We start from the raw sequence: 25,012 nt of genomic DNA on the forward strand, positions 1-25,012 counted from the left end.
TACATTTTATTCATTCATTTTATTGTTTATAAAGGCACAATATTTATGTTTTTGTGACAACTAAGCATTTATTTATAGATGTAGTTTTCTTTTAAGATTACAATAATTGAATGACAAGAGTCACTTTATGTTTCTATACATAACAGGTGTGACGTATTTTACTTTTGACAGCCGCACACGCTAGCTCCTTTCAAAATAAAACCAACCCTATGTGAAAAAAGTTCTTCCGGCTGCAGCAGCTTTACTTATATTAAAAATGCAAGAGTCAAACATGATCTTTTTATTGTTAGAATTTTGGTGTGCATTTTTCCTTGTATTTTCAAAAATAAACAGTTTAGTATAATCTTTTTATAAAAAAAAAAAAAAAAAAAAAAATTTAAATTAACCTGAGCTTTTTATTGAAACATATAACTCTAAATCATTTTCAATTTAACCACATTTGTTGGAAACCTACATCACTTTTGCATAATTTACCAAAATTCAAAATAACTTTTATTTGAGAGATTTTTATTTGACTGACTGTAACTTAAAAAGACAAATTTAAAGAACATTTCTGCAGAATATCTGACAGTAAATGTAAACTTTTTTTGCTTAGATGCTTGAGATGTTAAAAATCTAAACAGAAATAACAAAAAATAGCAAGATGATCTCTTATTTATTCAACAATTAGTATTTTTCATTAAAGCAAAAGAGCCACAATAAAGGAAGAGAAGACCCACAGGTTGCAGACCCCCGAACTAAAGACAAGACATCTACTTTGACACATTCAAGTTCCTTTCAAAATAAAACACATATCCACTAAGATCCTCCACCAGCAGCAGATTTGAATTAAATAAATGAATTAAATGAATTAAATTATATAAGAATAAATCATGCATAAACAAAATGTTGAATTTACTTGAAAAATTCGCTAGTTTCCGTTAGAAAATAAATAAATAATTATGGTTATAAACACAATCTAATATGTAAAATGTAAAAGTCAAAGTTTTATATATATACTTTATTCTTTTTTTACTTTAAGCACTTTTCTGCGAAAAATATAGCATAGAACTGTACCACTAACCTTTAGATTTGAATGTTTTTACGCTGATAAACTGGTCGTTGGTCACGAAAATAAAGCACAAAGCGTCACATGTTGATCCTTCTGCATGTGATCCACAGAGAAAAGCTGTAATGCCTCCTCTCGCCACAAGGTGGAGTCAGGTCCATCTATTAAGCCTAGTGACGTAGAGTTTGTGCGACGTTTTTATGATAACTACGTCAGTTTTGTGAGACAAAGCTGTCTGAGCATCATGGCGTCCGGAGGGGGAGAAATGTCCGACCCAGAACTGGACGAATTACTGGACAGTAAGTTTGTCTTGAAGGATTGTTATCTTCTTATTCTGGCGTTTCCGTCTGTTGCTAGGAAGATTTCGCTGCTCGGACTCTTCTAATGTCTGTGTCAGAGCTTCAGGTGCTCGGTAGCACACTCACCAAAGTGTCACTGACAGCTAGCGTGAGCATCAAAATAAGCCCAATTTAAGCTGTTTGAGAATGTTTTAGAACTTTTATTATGAAGCAATGTGAACTATAGGGATGTAGTAAAATAAAAATGTTACAGGAATTTTAAAAGACAAAGCAATTAGTATGGGTAAAGAGCTGTTTTAAGTGGTATTCAATATTTTTGTCAAATTTCTAAGTAACATTTAAATAATTTTTTTGTCTCGTTGATTTATAAATGCCTCCAATATGTCGTCTGTGGTTATCTGTGTTATTCTGTTGTTATTCTCTCTTCTACTTAATCTCAATCTTTTTACATCTAATCTATAGATCGATTTTATTTTGAAACCTTTTCCTTATCTATATTTTATGTTAGATTCTAGTGGCAAATGTATAATATTTCAATGAAATCCACACCCTTGTCTAGTTAAAGCAAAAACATGTTTCTAAATGAAACAAAACCGGTCTTAAAATTATCAAGTTTGACGCATAAATTGATATTTATTAGATTTTTGTGTAATTCTCCAGAGATTTTTGTATTTTGAACTATATTAGTAGTAATATCCACTAACACTTTTAGTGCTTGCTATTTTTATTTTTAAAAGTCCTTCGCATAATTTTTTTACTTTTATATCTTATGTTTAGGGTTTAAAATATACAAATATGAGTCAAAAAACTGACAGAGCTCTGGGAGTAACTGCTGTATTGGTTGAAAACCACAGATACAAACAAGATTTTATTGGTAAAATAGAATCAAATTGATGAGGAAGTAAATAATTGATTTGTGGCTAATTTGTTAATTTGTCTTCGTATTGTGTCTCTACTGCCTTTACCTTTTTAAATGCATGTGAGGCAAACTAATGAAGTCCAATCAAACTCAACTTGGCCGCTACTATGTTGGGTCATTTACAATTGTTCTCACCACAGTGAGGAATGTGTGTTGTGTTCACTGAACATGTGATAATCCTTTTTCATAGCACTTCAAACAATACCTGGATGAATTCACTTTATTTACCCACAAAGGACGAAGCAGTTTAGAATTTCTTATTTTTGAAGCTGTTATGTCCTTTAGACATTTTGTTTTGTTGATTCAATTATTTATTTATTGACCTTCATTTAACCAGGATAATCCCACTGGGATTTCTAATCTCTTTTGCAAGGGAGTCCTGGCCACAGTTGGTTAAAAATATATCAAAACATTAAGACAGTAAAACATTAAAAACACTGTTACATCTTAACAATACATAAAAACCTCAAATATATATATATATATATATATAAGCTAGTTGAATCTTTTAGGTATAGACTCGTGGACCATGGAGATCCTTATTGAATCATTTAAGAGTAAAAGATACACAATCCTAATCATACTCGTCTAAAAGTAAAACAAATTTAATACAGCATCCAAACGGTTCCTGAGCTGAAATTGTTACCTTTTTCATGTTTAAAGGGCCTATATTGTGAAAAATCAACTTTGAGCTTTTAAGTGTTTTTATAATGTTCACAGAAAAAGACCTCAAAGCATATTTTGATCCACTGACTCATTTCTCAGTATTCTTCTAAAATTCTGAGCACCAACCCTTCCCATTCCACAAAAACAAGCAGGTTCTCACATTGTGACATCACAAAGTGGGGAACAGCCCCTTCCAGGAAGAGTCTGCACTGCCTGTAGCGCCCCCAGCTAACACACACGTTCTTCACAGAGCTAGCAGTGATCAGGAAAACATTTTCGTTTTTTATACACAATGTACACATCCATCTTTGCAAAAGTTTGGATGTTTGTTTTTGTGGAAGAAACCCAGACTTCCTGCCGAGACCAACTCTAGGTTGATGTCATGAAATGGGCGGTACCCACAAGGAGTGAAAGGCGGAGCCTCAGAGATCGAGGTGTTTTACTTCCAGGTGGAAAAAGGAGTTTGCAAAATAACTCATGTCTAAATAATTTGACCTTTAGTGTGCCAAAGGTAACATATTATCATAAATATGGATGTAGTTTACTCTGAAAGGATTAGAATATCATGACATGAGCCCTTTGATATATTGCCTGGATAATAAATGCCTAATTGATGAATCTGGTTGAGGATTTCCTGTTGTGGCTCAGACTGTCTTTGTCCTGATGTTGTCTTTTTCCTTTAGGTGCTTTGGATGACTTTGAGAAAGCTTCTTCTCCTCCGGCCCCTGAACCCGCGGCGGCCTCCTCCTCCTCAGCCAGCAGTGGTGCAGAGAAGGTCGGCATCTGCTTCTGTCATTATGATTCAACCGTCTTTTGCTCAATTTGTGAAGCTGAATGTTCAGTAAATGTTAGTTTGTCATTGAAGCAAAGCAGATTTTCACAAATCTTCATTCCTGCCTGTAGCCCCCCCTGCTGGAGGACTGCAAACTCTTTGAGAGTCTCTTTGAGGGGGACATGGCGACCCAGGCCAGGGACGAGTGGGAGAAGGCCATGTCGGAGCTGGCTCAGGAGGAGCCGGAACTGCTCCAGCACTTCCAGAAACTGTCAGAGGCTGCAGGCAAAGTTGGTAAGAGCAGTTATTAGTTGTGAATATTTATATTTAATTTATTGGTCTTACAATCTAAATGATGTTTGCTCCAAACAGGCACTGACACCGCCTCCCAGCAGGAGTTCACTTCCTGTCTTAAGGACACCCTCCGTGGCCTCGCGAAGAATGCAGACAACCTCCAAGTTGGCTCCTTAAACATTAAAGAATATTGTTCTGAAGGTGTGGAATAAAAGCACTAACCGTTGATTTGTTTCACTCAGTCTTCAGGTCTAGCTGGAGACGACCTGGTTAAGGCTCTTGAGGGTCTTGGGTTGGACGAGGGCGGTGAAACCGGTGGAGACGATGGGAACATCCTGCCCGTCATGCAGTCCATCATGCAGAATCTGCTCTCTAAAGAAGTGCTTTATCCTTCCCTCAAAGAAATCACCACTAAGGTCTGCAAACGCTTACACTGAAGTCATCAGAGTCTGGACCGACTCTTTCAGCCGTTGATGTGTCTCACCTTCACAGTACCCAGAGTGGCTTGAAGCAAACAAACCCAGCTTAAGTGCAGAGGACTACCGGCGCTATGAGCAGCAATCCAGAGTCATGGGAGAAATCTGTAAACTCTTTGAGACCGAAGAGCAGGGAGTCGAAAATAAAGAGAAAACTTTTGAGAGCATCATGGATCTGATGCAGCAGGTGATACAGATTTGTCAAAAATATTTATAATAATATTTAAATGTTTCCTGTTTGACATCATCCACGTTATATGAACACGTCACTTTTATGAAGGAGTTTTATTATTTCATGTGACTATTGATACCTTTCATTACACTAAACTGTTTCTCTAAAAGTGTGAAAGTTTTATTACGATAATATTAATATTGAAGGGTCAACTGCACCTCGTAGCTTTAGTAGAACAATGACAGGATGGAATTCTGAATGTTGACGCTCACTGACTGTACTGAATATAATTTAAACGTTTAGATCTTTCTAGCTCAAAAAACACCCATTAAATGCACATTTCTCCAGTTATTTTCTCTCTTATGAGTTAAAAATGTGTCTCCATGAACAAATAATGTTGTTTAATAATTGGTTTTGGACAGGAACTAATCCATGTTATGCTTAATTATCTCCTTGTAGCTGCAAGACCTAGGCCAGCCACCAAAGGAGTTGGCAGGAGATGTGGTAAGTGCTTGTTTCTTGCATGTGTATATATATATATATATTTATATATATATATATTTTTTTTTTAAGTAAAAACTGATTTTAAACTGTATCTTAAACATGCTTAGTGGTGTCTGTTTCTATCAGAAACTCTGTGATGCACAATAAAACATTAGCTTTCACGAACTCCAAATAATCCGTTAGACCAGAGATTAGAGGCTTGCTAACTAACACAACATCCTCTACTGCCCCCCAAGTTATTCATTTGCTATGATTTCACCTTTTTTTTCCCCAATTAGCTCTAACCGTTATTTTTGGAAGTCTCATTTTACCCTGATCTCTCAATGTTTTGACTCAATCTCAAGCTCTAAGATAAAGAAGTCGAGCCACATTCATTACAGACTAAACAGTCCAATATGGATGTCACTAAGGTTATTTAATCAAATGTTCTTTTGTTTAATTTAAAAATACGACAGATTAGAAAGTTGGAGCAGATCTTTGTAGAAGAAACTGCAGTGTAATGCATTGTGAGAAAGGAGATGTGATTTCAGCTAATCTACTGTCTGACCGCCTCAGATATCGAAATGAAACATGATCATAGGAGCTAAAACTTGCTGACTCCACATGTATTAAAGAAAATATTGAAAGTATATGTCCATGTTTTATTCAGACCAGTGGTCCCCAACCTTTTCCTGGCCTGTTTAAAATAGGAAAATATTTTATTTTCAGAGAAAAAAATCTGAAAGGACATCTAAGGTCTTTTCTTAGCTTTCACTTTCTCTTAATTTTTGAAGGAAGAAATTATCTAAATCTTCTGTAAAATATCAGCAGATGGTTTAAACATTATTTGTACACTAGATTTTATTTTGAAAACATTCAAGTAAGATGTAAATTTAAACCATAACGTATCAGAGTGGAAGCTAAAAAGAATCAGACGCCAACTTCAGCCTCGTCTGACTTTTAGGTACAACAGATAAATAGAAGAGAACTGCTACTTTCTAAATATAATTATAATCATTAATCCACTGAACAACTTTATTAGCAACATCCTCGTAATATTAGACAGCCGGTTGATGAATATTCTGCATTATTATTATTATTATTATGGTCTGTGGGAAAACAGACACATTAAATCCATAATAAGGGTAAAGACTCTTTTAATTTACCGGTCAGTGAAGCCATTTTGAGAAAATAGAGGATAGATTTTCAACACGTGACCGAGTGACTTGATGTGTCTAGAATAAATCTGGAGGAAATCTGTTCATTTTTCAAAATAAAACTTCTGTCGGAATCAGAAAAAAATGTAGCTTATGTTTTGTTTTGTGTTTTTTGTCAGCGGTCCAGTACCTACTGTCCCACAAACTGGTGTTGCAAATAATAGAATTTTAGTTCTAATTTTGAATAATTAAATGTCACTTAAAAAAAGTTTCTGCTTTGCTCCAACTTTCCTTTATGTTTTTGAACCTCTAGCCTCCAGGCTTAAACTTTGACATGGAGTCCCTGAACCTCCCTGGAGGCCTTGGAGCCGGGGCCCCGGATCAGTGCTCCATCATGTGAGGGGGTGGCGTGGTTCATCAGGAGATCTGGTGCCGAACGGTTCCTCTGTATGAGTCAGAGAACAACAGACTGAGAACCAAAGGTCAGGCAGCGGTGTGACCGAACAATCAACACTGTTGACCTTTCAGACGGGTGTGAAAACAAGCAGAGGAGCCACTGAAATCAACACTAAATGCCAACACACATTCTCGGTACATTTCGAACATGTAAATCTTTCTACAGTAGTTTGTCAGCAGAAGCCACGCCTCCTTCTGAGTTATTTTAGCAGAATCGCTCCAATAAGAAGAAATGACCACTGCCACTCTTTGTGTTGTTTTTACACAGCATTTAGTCTAGTTCACAGGTTTGAACAGTGCCTTTTGACAATAACCAAGGTATTATGTCAGACTCTGAAACAGAATAAACTGTTATCTTTCAGCCACATTAGTAAACTTTTTTTCCTTTTCAATTAACAAGCCCCCAAATAAGTGTGTGATTAACTGTCAATATGCAAAGACGTACGTGTTCTTTTGTTAATCATTTTAAAGACTTTAAAAGAAGAGAATGTCTATGAGACAGTGCTAGTACCTTTAATGAGAACGGTTCTCCCTGGTGTTCCTCATGTCCAGCTACTGATTTTTAGTGATTCTGACCCCTGAAAACCTTTGCTGTGTTTACAGCAGTGTGGAGTGGCTGTGCATATGTGAGTTCCTGTGGTTTTTCTGTGTGCTGAGGGTTGTTTGGGTGTGGAGAGCCTGTAAGGTCAAATAAACACCCAGAGGTTGATTTCAAAGTGTCATTTTTTTTCCAGAAAAAGCAGCAGCATCATATTGACATGAGAGTGCTGAAACTGCTGAATAAAACATCCTGATGTGTTAGCACTTTTTGTGACGGCTGCCCGGTGTGTTGACTGGTGGGCCGTGATTACCGCCGGACTTTTGTAACGGCTTCTCTGCTGTGTTATCAGAGGGAGAAGTCCAGAAACGACAGGACCACCAGCTCTTTATGACTGCACAATGAAAGGCTGTTGTCAGCTTTGCAGAGAGGAGATCAGATTTGCATGTAAAGGGAGGCAGCTATGGAGGGTTATTAGACCTGTGCTTTTCATCACAGGGAGACTGTGAGCTGTTCAGTTCTCAGGATAAAACCACCATACCATTCACAAAATGACCTACTGGACATCTTTGGTTTTTGTACATGTAATAATTAAAATAATTATATGATACAACATTTCTGTGACTTGTCTTTTATCTGTCCTGCTTCTATATCACTCTTAAAGCTGTATTTGATATTTATTACAGTAGATATTTTACTCTTCAAACACCTGACATTTTCATTTTCTTTTTAGACACTTTAAATTCAGACCCTCTGTCCGAATATATAATGTCCATTGTTTATAGTATTATTATTACAGTAAAAAGATTGCAACATAAAAATGAAAGAATGTGGGTGTGGTTCCAAAATTTACAGATGAATCCAAAGTTATAGAGATTAAAAATCAAACACTGTATGTCTACAGGTGAACAAACTGAAACTTCACTGATGTTTATAAAGTGGGATCCCAGCAGCCATTGTTACTTTTCATTTACTTTAAATTTATAGAACATCTCAATAGAATAGAATAAAATCAATAGATGTTATTGACCCCAAGTGAAATGCTGTAAACCTTATATGAGATTTAAAATGTTTTTTATTGAAAAAATGAATAATTAAGATTGTAATTATGATAATAAATAGAGGTTTAGACATAAAAGTCACTAAAATATGTATCAGTATTTGTACACATTTGCACATATAACAGTATTGATATGCCTCCGCTTTAGTCTCCTCTTCAAGAGTGACTTTGATATTTTGTGACCTTCTTTTTTTTACTTAGTCTGTTGATGTTTGATCATACAAAATCCCTCTTTAAAATAGACACAGATGGTTCACCTGCTGCTCTGAGTTTCCATCATTGTGATCTTATTAGGGACAACCTGTGACAAAAAACATCACTCCATTTTGTCCAAGAAATGTGGTGTACTTAAAAACAAAACAAAACTTTTGCAAATCATTAAAAATAAAAAAAAATAAAAATAAAAAAACAAGTTCATTAATTATAATAGAATGTCAATAGAATGGAGAGTTTTTTTTATTGATTGTGTGACTATATATGTATATATATATATATATATATATATATATATATATATATATATATATATATATATATTAAGCTTTGCACAAGTTGGGATCTGTTTTTAGATTAATTTATGTTGCTACTTTGTCACCTGTGTGTGGAGTTTAGGTTTTATTTGAGTCACTAAAAAATGAACATCTTAGTTCAAAGTTCATCTGCTGTCTGCACTGGACCTCACAGCTATTTAATGCATTCTCCATGAATGTAAACTGGACATTGCAGGTTATTTTAGAACCGAGTCATTTGTTTTTCAAGTGCTTTTGTAATAAAGTGCAATAGTGATATTTCAAGATGGTATTCTAACGTAGCCCCATGTTTTATGTCTTCTATTATCATTTTTATTATTATTAATAAACATATTTGGGGCAAAATATACAGCCATTTCTCGATGGCCAAAATCACAAAATACTTGAAGCAAATAAAATAAAATAAAGAAGGAGCCAAAAAAAAAGAAAGAGAGAAGGAAACTAAAACAATAACCAAGTAGAGATTTTTTAAAGGTTAATTGGGCAGTGTTCCAGGTTTGCATTTTTAAAATACATTTTAATCATTAAAGAACTCATGTAAAAGATGGTTTTCTACATCTCTATTTGCAGCAATGAATGTCATATTTTCCAGATAATAAAATAATAATAATGTGTGAGAATGAATCATCGAAATTATCCATAAAGGTTAATATGTCTGAAGCACAAAAATGGGGAATGTAAAGTTTAAGGTTAATCTAATTTCAAGTGTTGATTCAGAAAATTGTGGAATGTGTTCATGCGAAAAATGAACAAAGATTACATTAATATACATTGTATGCAGACACTATTAAAAATAATTTATTAATAATAATAATAATAACAAAATGCCATGGGGTTGAAACAAGCAAAAACGTAATACAGTAAGTGAATAAAAGTAAGGTCAAAATATTTGCATTTCACATTTTTAAATTATTTTATATTGAGAGCAAATTTAAATACATTTCACAGCCTTTTTTCTTTAAACAAATGATTGTTTGATTATACAGTTTGGCTCCAGCACAAAATAAGGAAAATCTAGGAATTTTGTTAGAAAATTTGCATTTGTGGACGTAAAATTTTGAAAGTAAATGAATAAATTGATTGAAAATTGAAACGCCAAATTCTTATGCTGGTGGAAACAGCATATGCTTCCAAGGACAGAGCAAAAATCCCTCGCAGCGTGTTGCTGCTGTCGTGGAGCTTTCTGCGTCAAATTTTGACTTCAATAACTTTATTGTCCAAAACCGGAAGACAAAACGAGCGACGTGTCAGGAAAAGGGAGAAGTGACTAAGTGGGCGAAGGCGTTCGGGCCGCCTAAGTTAACCTCTCTGCAAGATTTAAGCTTGTGTTGTTGTTTGGATATTCTGATTTTTGTCGCAAACATTAGGTTGAGGTCCTAACAACGTTCCTGTGACAATGTTAACAAAGTTCGAAACGAAGTCGGCCCGTGTTAAAGGTAAGCTAACCAGTTAGCCAAACAAGCTAACCAGTTAGCCGGTTACTTTTCATATGTTCATCTTAATAATGTCATAACTGTTAACACATACTTGTCTAAATGTAATAATATACTAGTTAGATAAATATTCTAATCTATGTCGTCCTGTTTTATGTAAAAAAAGAAATTAGTATTGCGTTTATGTAGCCATTAAGCTAATATGATTTACTGCGCAGTTTTGATTTGACAAAAATCTGTGACGTGAATTAAAACTGCAATTCGTAGCAGTAGTATATGTAAGTGATGTAAAGGTTAAACGGTTTGGTTCTATTCCAGGTCTAAGTTTCCATCCTAAAAGGCCATGGGTTCTTGCCAGTCTACACAACGGAGTCATCCAGCTTTGGGACTATCGGATGTGCACACTGATCGACAAATTTGACGAGCACGATGGTAAGAAAATGTTGTTTTGAAACACAGAATATTTACTCTTGTTAGAAACATCTTTCTAACGTGGTCTGGTCTGCAGGTCCCGTTAGAGGAATTGATTTCCACAAGCAGCAGCCTCTTTTTGTGTCTGGTGGAGATGATTACAAAATCAAGGCAAGTGCACCCCGGCGTGCATAAGCAGCACTTCCAGTATATAACTAAACCTTGTACATTTAATATTGCTTATAAAAGTACAAATACTTTTGGTTTTAACAGGTGTGGAACTACAAACTGAGACGGTGCCTCTTCACCCTCTTGGGACACTTGGACTACATCAGAACAACCTTTTTTCACCATGTGAGTTGAACCTTCACTTCATCACAAGTGAACTTTATAGACCATCTCTGTTCTTCCTGGATTATTTATTATTTCTGTTGCCACCACATTCAGAATAATATGTCTACTCCTGCCTTGCTTTTACTGTTTTAATTTATGCAAACAGTTTTGTTTTTAGTATTTGTATTCTTCTGGTTTTGCTAATTCAGTTTCACCTGAGCACACATTTTCTGGAGCTAAATTGCAATATCTAAACCAAATACTGGAATTAATGGCAGGTTATTTTGCTTTAAAATCGTATTTTTGCTAATGTTTCAGAAACTGAGTCAACATTGCAAAAAAAAAAAAAAAAACACTATTATGGGTTAGTGTTGCCACAAACGATTAATTTAATAGTCAACTAATCACTGATTATTTTTTTCTGATTAGTCGACTAATCGTAGCAGTCCTATTATAGGTGGTCATGTGTTAACAGTGTTTTATCTTGTATTTACCTTGTATCTTTGGTTTTGATATTTTGTAGGTCTTAAGCAACGTTTACTTTATTTCTAAAGCTTGATATTTTATTATTCTTTGAAGTAATTGATTAATGTTGGCTTCATGTGTAGGAATATCCCTGGATTCTCAGTGCGTCAGATGATCAAACCATCCGCATCTGGAACTGGCAGTCAAGAACCTGTGTATGGTAAGACAAGGATGCTACATTTGAACGCACATTTTCAAGAGAAGAGTTAAAACTCAACATCACATTTCTTTTCTCCTTCTCTTTTGCAGTGTTCTGACCGGCCATAACCACTATGTGATGTGTGCCCAGTTCCACCCTTCTGAGGACCTGGTGGTCTCAGCCAGTCTGGACCAGACTGTGCGGGTGTGGGATATCTCTGGTGAGAGCTTGGGGACAGTGGAGCAGATTCTAAGCGGGCTAGGTTTGGGGTTGGGGGGTTGGGAACAGAGTGGTCTAAGGACAAGGAAGAAGACGGGAACAGGACAGATCAAGTCCTGAACCTTCTCTTTCTCTCCAACTTGTAAAGGACATATCTCTGTGGGCTGTTTGCAGAAACACCTCTTCATTCAGGGCAGATGTAGACATCAGATCCACAGACGAGGAAAAGCTGCAACATTTGTGGATGTAATGGAAAATGATCAAACATTTACTATAGAGTTAGAAAAAAAGAGGTGTTTCTGTGCCTTTGCATGCTCTTAAACTCTTAATGTTTATTTTTCTTCCTTTCACTTTATTTTATATATTTACTCAAAATATCTCTTTTGTGATACTTGATTTAACTTTAATGTGTAAACTGCTAAAGATAAGGTTATGTGACTCTCTTGTCTTGAATTTTTTGTGTATTGAGCATGATTGCATTCATTTTTACTGACATTTTACCTCTCAAAACCCCTCCCCTAGCATGTGCAGCCTTCCTTCATCTAAGCATTTTTGTTCTGCATGATCAAATTTGATTAAGGTGAAGGGATCACTCTTCACTGATTTAACATTCATGCTTCTCTTTCTAACAAACATTTTTCATCAAATTTGACCTGCTTTAGGATAAAAATGTCTATTGGTAACTACTTACCTGGTTAAGCATGGTTGATAATACTTACAAAGCAGCATGGACACGGTCACCCCAATGTAATACACCTAACCCCCTGACTATCACATTCCAATGACTAAACCTGCCTGAAAAAAGTGCATGTGTCTTCAAGAAGACAAACTCACGTTAACGTTTCACATTCAACGCCCCATCAGAGCACATCTTTACAGTGCCACCCACCCCATCCCCATCAGCCAATTCCACACTCCCCGTGTCCTCCTCGCCCCATGCTCTTCCTGGAAACATCCACACCTGCACTTGGGTTCCTAGTTCCATGTCTTTCCCTGCCTGTCCTCTCACAGGGCTCTTGAGCTGTCTGGTCACCACGTCGTCTTTTGGGGAGAAATTACCATTACAATCAATGTTTTCTGATGGCTTCTGTTTGGAGGTGATCTTTAATCACTCTGCTGTCAAGTCAAATCATGTCATTTTCATTAAGCCAATCAACTCTCTTGTAACATTAGAGATCGTCTCCAAACTGGTAATCAGAAAGCAGAGGTTGTGCTGGTTTTTTCAACCCACTGTTGGTGTCCAGAAGTTCAACAGTTCTGTTTTGTTTGTTTTATCAGCTATCCCTCTCTGTGATTTTGTTCCCATTGTGCTGCCATAAATCTTTTTTTTCTCCTCCTGCCTTGTGTTGTGACTGCCTCGTTTAACATGAACATGGCTTTCCTTCCTGGCACGCTGTGCTATGCTGGTTCCAGGTCTGAGAAAGAAAAACCTGTCTCCGGGTGCTGTGGAGACAGAAGTGCGCGGCATCTCTGGGGTTGACCTTTTTGGTGCCTCCGATGCTGTGGTGAAGCACGTTCTCGAGGTGAGGCACGACCTGATATACAGCTGTTATTAAAGCTTACGCATCGTATCACAGGAGCTCTTGTAAGGGATATTTAAATTTATCTTTGACAGGTTCTTGTTTGGATGGCAGTGATGTTTTTATTTCAAATGAGAATTGTAGTTGGTGGTATTACTTTCACAGATGATAGTAATAAAGCACAAAAATAGTGTTTTTAAACCACTAGGGGCCTGTGATCCCATTAAATCCAGTAAGCATATTTAAAAAGGAGTAGTTGTAAGATTGTGATAAATAAATGTATTGGCCCATTTCTCAAAAGTTACTAAGGATTTTTTAGACTATTGCTCTTGAAGTAAATGACTAATAAATGAAATACTTTACTTTTAAGTTTAGTAATACGTGTCAAAATATAATCTTTACAGTCACACTCCAATCATCGTTTGATCTCCTGTTTCCAGTGGTCTTTTAATTATGATTATGCAACTTTTTGTAAAAAAAAAAAAAAAAGACAGTTTTGGCAGGAGTTCATTAAAAATTCACCTTGAATTATAGGCAGAACTGTTGGTGTGGAGTAAGCCCCCCTTGCTTCCGTCATCCATCTATTTACTCACTCTCCCACTAGCTTACAGTCTCTCACAACCCCAAGCTAACATTAGCGGTGCAACAAAACAGCGAGCGATGTTGAAGCTATCCAGCCGCACAGTTTAGATCCAGATTCCAGCTCAGACGAGGAAAGCAAAGACATTCATGGATCTATTTGTCTGACAGTGGATGGATCAGAATGGAGCGGAGCAGGAAAGTTCTTGGTTGCCGTTGTAGTTTCTACGTCACACCTACAAGCTTTTTTCAACTGTCCTTTTTGTCTGGTCCTTAGTAACAATGATTTGAATAAAGAAATAATCAAATCCTGTCTTTGTACATGTCCCCCATCATCAGTAAAATGTTACAAGAACAAGTTAAAAACACCTAAAACACATTTTTCATCGGAGAGGGTCTTTAAAACAATGAAGACTGCTTCAGGAAAACAGGATCCTGCTTTTGCCAGCTATACATCAGCTGGTTGTATTTGTTAAGGAGCAGAGAGACTTATGTTTGTGTCTTTGCATGCAGGGTCATGACCGTGGTGTCAACTGGGCAGCCTTCCATCCCACCATGCCCCTCATTGTGTCTGGAGCCGATGACCGGCAGGTGAAGATCTGGAGGATGAATGGTAGGCGTCCTAATATGGAATCTCTGCCCCATCTTCAAATGAGGCATCAAATAATTAAAGCTGATTTATTCTTTCTGAATTTAATTTAATGTAATCCTTTTTTATTTTAATCTATTTTTCAGAGTCTAAGGCATGGGAGCTTGATACCTGCCGTGGCCACTACAACAACGTGTCCTGTGCGGTTTTCCACCCTCGCCAAGAGCTCATCCTTTCCAACTCTGAAGACAAGAGCATCCGAGTGTGGGACATGTCCAAGAGGACCGGAGTGCAGACTTTCCGACGGGATCATGACCGCTTCTGGGTGCTGGGAGCACATCCAAACCTCAACCTGTTTGCAGCTGGTATGTTTTTTTAAATTCAGATTAAATAAAAATAGTTAACTTTAAAACAACAGAGAAGCACTAGAATCCCAGTGCATTTTGTCATAGATTTCAGGTGATCCCTAAAGTGTTTTGTGACTTTCAGGTCATGACAGTGGTATGATTGTATTCAAACTGGAGCGGGAACGCCCGGCATATGCCGTACACGGGAACATGCTGTACTACGTGAAGGACCGCTTCCTCCGTCAGCTGGACTTCAACAGCAGCAAAGACACTGCTGTCATGCAGCTCCGCAGGTCGGTTCACTATTGCTTTTGTAACCAAAAAAAAAAAAACAAAATCATGTTTTTTTGGTCACAAAATATGCTGTTTAATATTTGTGTTCTTCATGTTGAACAAAGATTATGTGGCTGGTGCTCAAACCTAAACAGAGGTTTTATAGAGTTTTTGTTTTCCCCTCAGTGGTTCAAAGTTCCCGGTTTTCAGCATGTCCTACAACCCTGCTGAGAATGCGGTTCTCCTCTGCACCGTAAGTATGACCCTGAAACCGCAATGAACACCAATGCGCTCCCTCAGGCTTGGCTTTCCAGAGTTTCAATCTTTTTTCTTTCTTTTTGCTTCTTCCAGAGAGCAACCAACCTGGAGAACAGCACTTATGACCTGTACTCCATTCCCAAAGAAAGTGACTCCCAGAACCCTGATGGTAAATAGAGAATAATCTTAAAGGGTAACCAAACAGGAAGTTGGAGTCTGACTCCACCTACAGCCAAAATGTAAAAAAAATCCAGTCAGAGGGGTGGGGCTTGGGAACAGGAACATTACTGGAGCTGCAGATCACGATGTGGGACTTATTAAACTTACATTGTTTGACCAATCACTAAATTAAAATGTAATACCTCGATTCAACCTGTAGGGGGCAGACAGCAGTTTTTGGCTATATTTTCAAGAATTAAACAAGTTCATTTTAATTTGTCAAAAAAATGACAATGACCAAAAGACAGCACTTTTAAAGCCTCATTTATAGAAGTCAACTGACAAAATTAGTTGATTTATGGTTTGGTTACACTTCAAAGTTCTGTGCTGGGTAAACAATGCAGCACAAACTATTTCACTTCTCTTTGTTTGTTTTTCGCAACAAATTAATGACACCTTGTTAAATTTATCTAACAAACCAGGTTTTTATTTAACATTTATCTACATGTATTAACATGTAATTTTTTTTTTTCTTAGCACCAGAGGGGAAAAGGTCCTCCGGTCTGACGGCAGTTTGGGTAGCAAGGAATAGATTTGCTGTTCTGGACCGCCTGCACTCCGTAAGTCTGTTTGAGAGGTTGTGACAGTATCCTGAGACAGAAAAATGCTTTGTTGGTGGAAACTTCTGCTACCTAACAAGTTACTTGATTATTTGTAGAATTAAGTACATTGTCACTGATGTCAGAAGTCAAATTTGGTAGAATTTTTGTGGTTAGTTTTGGCAGATATTAAAAGAAAAGTTATTTTTTAATTATTACTAAAGGAGCTTTAGGATCTTGAATGCACTTGTGTGAATACAGCCTGAAAAACAAGCTAATTTAGACTAATTAGCTAATTTCTTCACATGCGTTTTCTTTCTGCAGCTTCTGATCAAGAACCTGAAGAATGAAATTGTGAAGAAAGTCCAGGTGCCGAGCTGCGAGGAGATCTTCTATGCAGGCACCGGCTCGCTGCTGCTGCGCGATGCTGAGGGCGTCACGCTGTTCGATGTGCAGCAGAAGCGCTCTCTGGCCACTGTCAAGATCGCCAAAGTCAAATACGTGGTGTGGAGCGCCGACACCAGCCATGTGGCGCTGTTGGCTAAACATGGTGGGTGTAGATGAGCTGCGTGTCATGAAAACTCCAGATGCTTTCTCTGTTTTATTCAGTTGTTTATATTGAAATTATGATGCAGTTTGATCTCAGTTAAAACTGAAAGGAAACACGAAAACCTGCAGTTATTAGGATTATGACATTGTGTTTATTTCTATTTACAGTTTATTCTACTAAAGACAAAAGTTATGGTTAATGATGGTCATTTGTGCTCACTTTTAAACTATTAAGGCTGTTGGTGGAAAAAATGAAACAATTTTTTCAAGTAAAATTCTTATGAGACGTGAACACAAGCTCAGCCCATTTCAAAACAGTTTTCTGTTATTATAAAAATAATAACCTTTATTAAAATAGCACCTTTCAAGATAAAAATTCTAAACTGCTTCACAGTAAACACAGAATATAAAAATAGAATTATAAAAAAGTAATTGTAATATGTTTTTAGCTGCTTTTTAAAAGAAAACACTGAAAGAAAATACAATTATATTCTCTGTGATTTTTAGAAAAATGATGCCAATTAGAAACTATAATGTAACAGTGTATTAAATGATGGCTGAGTTCACTCTTAACTGTAAAAACTGAGGATTCAAACAAGAAGTTGTTTGATTCTCATCTTTGTCTGTAACACACACAGTTCATTAGATTTTTATTTTATTTACCTCCAAGAGTTTTAATTAAGCACATTTTTTAATTCTGACAAGTATTTGCATTTTTGACCGAGACTTTCTGACAGTGTTTGGAATTATACGATAAAATGCTAAAGAAAAACTTTACTAACAAATAAAAACATTTAGTTCCTGTTAAATTATTCCCATTAGTTAAATACAATGTGGTATATTCACAATATTTAATAACAAACTGGTAAATACAGATGAACTAAAACTAGTTCTGGCTGCATTGGTTTAAAAATTGATTTATACAAGTGATAACTTTTACTTAAGATTTTTTTACTTCAACATTTCTGGACAAAAAGCTTCTCAAGATCTAACAACTGAGAAACAAATCTTAATATTATAAATGCTAAGTATTAATTACTTAACCAGTAAAGTGATCAGTTAGTAAATGAATGAGATTTATTTATAGATCTAATTGTTTTTCTCCCTTTCAGCTATAATGATCTGCAACCGTAAGCTGGAGAGTCTCTGCAACATTCACGAGAACATCCGGGTGAAGAGCGGGGCCTGGGACGAGAGCGGGGTCTTCATCTACACCACCTCCAACCACATCAAATATGCCCTCATCTCTGGGTAAGAGAGGGCTTTTTAGGGGGTTGTTTACTGTACATTGAAATTAACATGGGTCTTTTCAAAAAGTTAGTCACCGATTTATTAGCATTTAAGAATTTCAGAAAAAATCTTTTAAGCTCCTCGTCTCTGGAACTCCCTCCTGTTGCTGCAACAGACTGACTCTGTTAAGTCTTTTTAAATTCCAGATCAAGACATTTTTATTCAAGAGAACTTTTAGTTCATTTACCATTTTTCAACTTTTATTTTTATTGGATTTTATTTCCTCTCTGTGTTTTGGTTTGATTTTCTTCTGTCTTTTTGTGAAGCACTTTGTGATTCTTTCTGGAAAAGTCTTACAGAAATCAAATTATTCTATTTATGTGACTTTGACTGAATATGACCAAATATAGATGTGGCTGAGAAAATTGCAGCTACTAATCGGCTGAGGTTTTTTTCCTGAGACCGCTGCCTCTGTGTTTCATATTATTTTCTGATTAAATAAACTTGTGGGTTTCTGTGAAATTAATTGAACTAATAGTTTCAATCAGTTTTCTTTTGAAAAGCTTGTACAGGACGACGTACATTTTTCATCACAGACCTTGTTAACAGTGCAGTTAATCTCATGATGTCTTCCCTGCAGTGACCATGGCATCATTCGGACCCTGGACCTGCCCATCTATGTGACCCGTGTGAGGGGCAACAGCGTTTACTGCCTGGACAGAGAGTGCAGGCCTCGCGTTCTCACCATCGACCCCACAGAGTACCGCTTCAAGCTGGCCCTGGTCAACCGCAAATACGACGAGGTCAGTTTGCAGCTACTCTTTATGATGCAGATGTGCCGAGACCCTCAGACTTCATCTCCGGTTCCTGCTGCTCCTTCCAGGTGCTTCACATGGTTCGAAATGCCAAGCTGGTGGGCCAGTCAATCATCGCCTACCTGCAGAAAAAGGGCTACCCCGAGGTTGCCCTGCACTTTGTGAAAGATGAGAAGACTCGCTTCAGTCTGGCTCTGGAGTGTGGAAACATTGAGGTTAGCAGTGGGAACTAGACTGGGAGGGCTAAAACAATCAACCAGGGGGACAGAGATACTTTAGGTCTGGTCGACTTTTTAGAAACCTCTTTTAACATGATCATTAAAGTGTTGTTGCACCCGTCTACTCTGGGGAATGAAGACAACAGTCAGAACAGTTGTTTGTCTGCATGCTTTAGGTGGCTTTGGAAGCAGCCAAGGCCCTGGATGAGCGCAGCTGCTGGGAGCGTCTGGGTGAGGCCGCTCTGCTGCAGGGCCACCACCAGGTTGTGGAAATGTGCTACCAGAGGACCAAGAACTTTGACAAACTCACTTTCCTCTACCTCATCACTGGTAATTTGGCTAAGCTACGCAAGATGATGAAGATCGGTGAGTTGCTGTGACCTAGTCGTGAAATTGTTCCATGTTATTAAGATGAAATTGCTCAGTGTGGTTTACTGAATGTGTGCAGCTGAGATCAGGAAGGACATGAGTGGTCACTACCAGGCGGCTCTCTACCTGGGAGATGTTAGTGAGCGGGTGCGCATCCTGAAGAACTGTGGACAGAGTGAGTTCTTTCCTGCTTCTAGCTGCAAATCTTAATCCTGTTGTCCAGCATGTTCTTTCAGCTTTTACTGTGTTGCAGTTTGAACTATCAAAGCTAATTTCACCCACAAGTAAAACAATTCAGTATAAAATGTTTTTTTAAGAGTACAGTATTTTAAGTTAAATGGTTAGGGCTGTTGATCCAATTCACAAATCAAGATCAATGATTCACAGATCAAACCTCGATTCTTAATATCCTTTGTTTGAATGGTTGCTATATGTGTGTTTTACTTAATGAATGAAAATTAAAATATGCATTCTAGAAAACATAATTTATGCCTGGATTTAATGCAGGAGATCAAAATAAACAAAGCAAAGTATAAAAACAAAGATTTTGAAAGAAAGAAATCACACATTAAGTTCAAAAGTTTTTGTTTTAATGAACTTCCAGGTTAACTTTAGCAGTAAGCAAAACCTAAACATCACTGAACAACAAATCCTGGAAATGTTCTCCAGTTTTTCACTCCTCAAAGTTCAGTTGACTTCTGTTCCAATAGTTAAGGTAACAAGAACATAGTAAATGAAGACACGTCAACACTGAACTAGAAAACACTCAGTCATTTCATCAAAACTGACATTGTTCACAATGATTACTTTTATAAACTTTTTCATCTTTAGAGAAAATTGATCACAAAATTTTCCTAATATTCTGAATTTCATTTGCATCTTTTTTTATTCTGTTTTTCTACTCTATTTTATTCTGATCAATTTATTATTTTTATATATGTTTAGAACAAATTAATTTTTTCAGAACTTAAGCGTAAACTGAACTTAAGTTTAAAAAAAAAACATTTTTAAATCTCCTTAAAAATACTCGATAGCTTTATTTCGAAGCCTTACCGACACTTTGAAAGTTTATTTTACTTCCGGTCACAGTAGCGCATGTGGTTTTATTGAGTTTATGTACTTGAAATCCAATATTATTATCTATTTTAAAGTGGTTTTTTTTTCTAAGTCTGAAATGTATTTTTACTAGAGGTGTAATGGATCCAAAAATAAAAATCCTGGTTCGGATCGTGTCGCGGTTTTAAAGTCACTATTTTCTGATCATTTTTTGGATCTGTTAAAATAAATAAATAAATAAAATAAAAAAATAATCTGTGGTACTCGTGTGTGCTGAACCGTGTCTAATGGATCACAGATCATCTGCTGCACCTCTAATTTTTTACTACACTCCATTTGATTTATAATTATGATGAATCAGTGATCTCTGACGTCCCGAATATTCATACTCTTTTCCGAAAACATATTGTGAATATCTGAGTACTTGGATGCTTGTTACAGCCCTATGAAGGACTAACTCATGATTTTGTGTTCTGTAGAGTCCTTGGCTTATCTCACTGCAGCCACTCATGGGCTGGATGAAGAGGCTGAGGCTCTGAAGGAGACGTTTGACCCAGAAAAGGAGACGGTGGGTTTCCAAACTCTTTATGTCATAAACTGGAACATTTTATTGTGACTGTTTTTTTTTCTGTGCTTTAATATTTAGAAAGTTGCCAAACTCCTTAATTTTCTGCTGATCTTGTGTCTTTGCAGGTGCCAGAGGTTGATCCTAATGCACAGCTGCTGCAGCCTCCTCCACCCATCAACCCCCTGGACACCAACTGGCCCCTTCTCACCGTGTCAAAGGGCTTTTTCGAAGGAGTCATTCCAGGAAAGGGTAAGCTTTCAGTTACTGCATATGAAGACATTTGTATTTAATTATTCTAAACTACAATTAAAGAATTCTAAAATGTGGGATTTCGTTCATGGTGCTTTAGAATCTGCTAGAATCAAACTAAAGTGATTTTAAACGAGCTCTGTCAATAAAAATGTGTGGCAAATTGTGATTTTAATATATGACTCTTGTTTGAATGAATACTAGCACTATGGTTTATCATTTGTGGAACTCTGTTTTCATTTTTTTTTCCCCTTTGGTTGCTTTTGTTGGTGTAGGAAAAGCAGGTCAGATGGCTGCAGATCTGGACATGGAGGCAGCTGGTGGTGAGGGCTGGGGAGATGATGCTGAGCTCAACATGGATGAAGGTCGGTTCAGGCTGAAAACAGTTACCTCACTCACTCAAATCTAACCACAAAACTTTATTAGATTATATTAGAATTATATATATATATATATATATATATATATATTTATTTTTTACCATTTTCCCTCTTTTTGCAGATGGCTTCATGGATGCTCCTGAAGGCTTAGATGAGGGAATGGTGAAAGAGGAGGGTGGAGGCTGGGACATTGATGAAGAGGTGGAGCTTCCTCCTGAGCTGGTGAGAGGATGTACATCATAAAAAAAGAACTAACATCAGACTGAAGATGAAAAAAAAAAACATTTCATAGTCTGACCACTGTGACTGCATGCTAAGCTGTGCAGCAAATTAGCATCCTCTGCCTCTGATTCAGCGGTACTTTAGTCTCTCTGTGACCCAGTCTGATGACTTTCTGTCCTGCATAAGTCCAAAATGAAAAAAAATAATAACAGAAAAATAAAATGAATGGGACCTTTTTATTATTATTCTCCATATAAATGAAACGAAGTTCAGGAGAACGATCAGATTTTCCTCCACCTGCTGATTACATCATCAACATGCTAAAGCTGACTTCCTGATTGGTTGACGCCATGCAAAATCTTTGCCAAAGTTCAAATATTAGAACTTGTGGTGCTGCTGCCAGACGGCCACGGCGTGCCGCAGGGCCTCTGATTGGATGATACATTGAGTGGGCCTGCCAATCACAGATTTACTCCAGTTTACTAGTACTTGTGTTGAGCTTTTTTGTTGTATTTTTCCGACCAACAGGACGTCCCATCTGGAGCAGGTGGAGGAGCTGAGGACGGCTTCTTCGTTCCGCCCACCAAAGGCATTGCTCCAACCCAGATGTGGTGCAACAACTCCCAGCTGCCTGTGGACCACATTCTGGCCGGCTCCTTTGAGACCGCAATGAGAGTACGATGACATCATTCATCATGTGTATCATGACTCTATTGAAAGTAGCTTACACACTAAAATGTTACTCATTGATAATTTCATCCTCTTCCCTCCACCAGCTTCTCCACGACCAGGTTGGAGTTGTGAACTTTGACCCCTACAAGCCTCTGTTCATGCAGACTCTGTCCAGAGCCCGCACCTGTTACCTGGGCCTCCCGTCGCTGCCCTGTCTGCGTGGTCATCCTCAGAGAAACTGGAAGGTACAGATGTCCGCCCCCTCATCCAGATGCTCCACGCGGCTCCTGATTATAATACCAACCTACATGACATCTTCTGCATTTCCTGTCTCTTAGGACTGTGGAGCAAAGCAAGGGCTTCCTGCTGTGGGACTGCGTCTCGCTGACCTCATCGCTCGCCTGCAGCAGTGCTACCAGATGACCACTGCTGGGAGGTTTGAGGAAGCCATCGAGCGCTTCAGAGCCATCCTCCTGTCTGTGCCGCTGCTGGTCGTTGATAACAAGCAGGAGATAGCAGAGGTGACCAACACGGTTTTAGTCTGAAGAAATCTGTTGGACATTACATTTTGTTGCTTTATACTCCCATAATTTTCTATTTCTACATGTTTGCATTTCAGCAAATCTCTTGAAAACTGTATACATTTTCTGTCCAGGCTCAGCAGCTGATAACAATTTGTAAAGAATACATTGTGGGTCTGACCATGGAGACTGAAAGGAAGAAACTGCCTAAAGATACGCTGGAACAGCAGAAAAGACTCTGCGAGGTGAAGACATAATGCAACTTCAGGGTCATTTTAAGATGTGACTACAATTATTTTGTTTATGAATGATTTTTGCTCTGTTTTCCTTGCAGATGGCTGCTTATTTCACCCACTGTAATCTGCAGCCGGTGCACATGGTGCTGGTGCTGCGCACGGCCCTGAACCTCTTCTTCAAACTGCGGAACTTCAAAACAGCTGCTGGCTTTGCACGACGCCTCCTGGAGCTTGGACCAAAGCCAGACGTCGCACAACAGGTTGAGTTTTAATTTAGTCTTTCATAGCCAAATGGCAAAAACAGACTTCTGTTGCTTTTGCACATGTTAAAGGAAAATCTTTTTGTCGTTTAGACTCGCAAAATTTTGGCCGCCTGTGAGAAGACTCCGACAGACGCTCACCAGCTGAACTACGACCCCCACAATCCCTTTGACCTGTGCGCGGCCTCTTTTGTTCCCCTGTACCGCGGGCGTCCTGTGGAGAAGTGCCCGCTGTCTGGAGCATGTTACTCCCCACCCTTCAAAGGACAGATCTGCAGGGTCACACAGGTAGACGAGGACAACCTCTTGGGTCCATTTGGGTCCACAACCCAGTATGAGCCACACATCCTTTAGAAAAATAAGACACTAGTTTGTGTTTGTTATTTTCCTCAGAAATATAAATTAACTATTATTTTTTTGGCAAACAAACTTTAAGAAAATATATATTTTTTCCCCCAAATATGAAACAGTTTATAACTTTTAACAGAGATTCACAAGTGTTCCTTTCAAAGTAAGAGACTTCCTATGTTACATAGGATTATCTTGATGGACCAAATCTAGTGGTAGGTAGTGTAATGTAGCTATAAAAAATATATGTATATATTTATATATATTAAAAATGTTTTTGGTGCTTTAGCCAGAAATTCATACATTGAACTTTCTAAAATTAAAAAAAGAGATGATTAACTGTATTTTTTAACACTTAAAACGCTGGAATTTGTCAAAATGTTTAGTTCCTGATTATCGAACCACCATGGCTACTGTGCATTGGAGGATCGCAGAGTGATTAGTTATTTTAATTATTTTTTTACTTTCCTTTACAGTTACTTTTTTTAAACAAATTTTTTCTTTAACCAGAGAGGCACAGTAGAGGGGCAGAAGAGCCAGATGTTGCTGTGGAGCTGCAGATTGCAGACCCCTGCTCCAAAACAAACCAATTTTTTAAAGTTATTTACACTGAATATGTATGCTTGAATCGTGCTCCCCAACCCTTGGACTGTGGACTAGCACCAGGACACCGGACAGTTGGTACCAGACCACAGAGAGAAAAAAAATATTTTTTTCCGTTTTACTTATAAACTTTATTTTATTTTGGAAAACCACTGCATTCTCGGTTACGCCAGTCACATTAAAACTACAAAAATAGTGAAGTTAGAAAAAAAAAAAAAAACATATTTGGAAAGTTTCTGCCGGCAAAAAAGAGCCAGAGAGGAAACAAAGGAAGAGCCTTTGACTTAAAAATAAAACAAATCTGCATTTAACAGACATAAACCAGAAGTATTGAACTCAAATAAGGATTTATTGTGACGGTTGTTCTCACACACCAAAATAATAATGCAGAATATTCAACAACTGGCTGACCAATGCTACGAGGATGCTGCTAATAAAGTTGCTCAAGCGCTAAAATCAAGT

The 25,012-nt window shown here is 37.5% G+C and overlaps 2 protein-coding genes across 2 annotated transcripts in view; both read left to right on the plus strand.

The window, feature by feature from the left end:
* The first annotated feature begins 1,207 nt into the window (after nt 1–1,207).
* pex19 (peroxisomal biogenesis factor 19) lies at nt 1,208–7,451 on the plus strand. The gene is made up of 8 exons (XM_024282032.2): nt 1,208–1,347; nt 3,616–3,707; nt 3,836–3,998; nt 4,077–4,162; nt 4,241–4,414; nt 4,491–4,661; nt 5,106–5,150; nt 6,600–7,451. Exons 1-8 carry the CDS (start codon nt 1,293–1,295, stop codon nt 6,684–6,686), a joined length of 873 nt encoding a protein of 290 aa, XP_024137800.1. The 5' UTR covers nt 1,208–1,292; the 3' UTR covers nt 6,687–7,451.
* Nucleotides 7,452–9,999: 2,548 nt separating this feature from the next.
* The window catches only part of copa (COPI coat complex subunit alpha), a 16,681-nt gene continuing 1,668 nt past the window's right edge, over nt 10,000–25,012 (plus strand). The window contains exons 1-29 of the mRNA XM_024281199.2: nt 10,000–10,306; nt 10,622–10,735; nt 10,812–10,885; nt 10,988–11,068; nt 11,656–11,732; nt 11,822–11,931; nt 13,344–13,453; nt 14,543–14,642; nt 14,765–14,983; nt 15,108–15,258; nt 15,425–15,491; nt 15,590–15,665; nt 16,193–16,275; nt 16,579–16,804; nt 17,916–18,054; nt 18,674–18,836; nt 18,917–19,063; nt 19,243–19,432; nt 19,515–19,610; nt 20,971–21,059; nt 21,185–21,308; nt 21,584–21,673; nt 21,810–21,910; nt 22,439–22,585; nt 22,687–22,827; nt 22,921–23,103; nt 23,238–23,348; nt 23,438–23,599; nt 23,693–23,887. Of these exons, the coding sequence (XP_024136967.1) occupies nt 10,267–10,306; nt 10,622–10,735; nt 10,812–10,885; nt 10,988–11,068; nt 11,656–11,732; nt 11,822–11,931; nt 13,344–13,453; nt 14,543–14,642; nt 14,765–14,983; nt 15,108–15,258; nt 15,425–15,491; nt 15,590–15,665; nt 16,193–16,275; nt 16,579–16,804; nt 17,916–18,054; nt 18,674–18,836; nt 18,917–19,063; nt 19,243–19,432; nt 19,515–19,610; nt 20,971–21,059; nt 21,185–21,308; nt 21,584–21,673; nt 21,810–21,910; nt 22,439–22,585; nt 22,687–22,827; nt 22,921–23,103; nt 23,238–23,348; nt 23,438–23,599; nt 23,693–23,887 (3,606 nt within the window). The 5' untranslated portion in view covers nt 10,000–10,266. The remainder of the gene's footprint in view (nt 10,307–10,621; nt 10,736–10,811; nt 10,886–10,987; nt 11,069–11,655; nt 11,733–11,821; nt 11,932–13,343; nt 13,454–14,542; nt 14,643–14,764; nt 14,984–15,107; nt 15,259–15,424; nt 15,492–15,589; nt 15,666–16,192; nt 16,276–16,578; nt 16,805–17,915; nt 18,055–18,673; nt 18,837–18,916; nt 19,064–19,242; nt 19,433–19,514; nt 19,611–20,970; nt 21,060–21,184; nt 21,309–21,583; nt 21,674–21,809; nt 21,911–22,438; nt 22,586–22,686; nt 22,828–22,920; nt 23,104–23,237; nt 23,349–23,437; nt 23,600–23,692; nt 23,888–25,012) is intronic.

Source organism: Oryzias melastigma, linkage group LG17 (assembly GCF_002922805.2).
Source record: "Oryzias melastigma strain HK-1 linkage group LG17, ASM292280v2, whole genome shotgun sequence".
In the NCBI taxonomy this organism is placed as follows: Eukaryota; Metazoa; Chordata; class Actinopteri; order Beloniformes; family Adrianichthyidae; genus Oryzias; species Oryzias melastigma.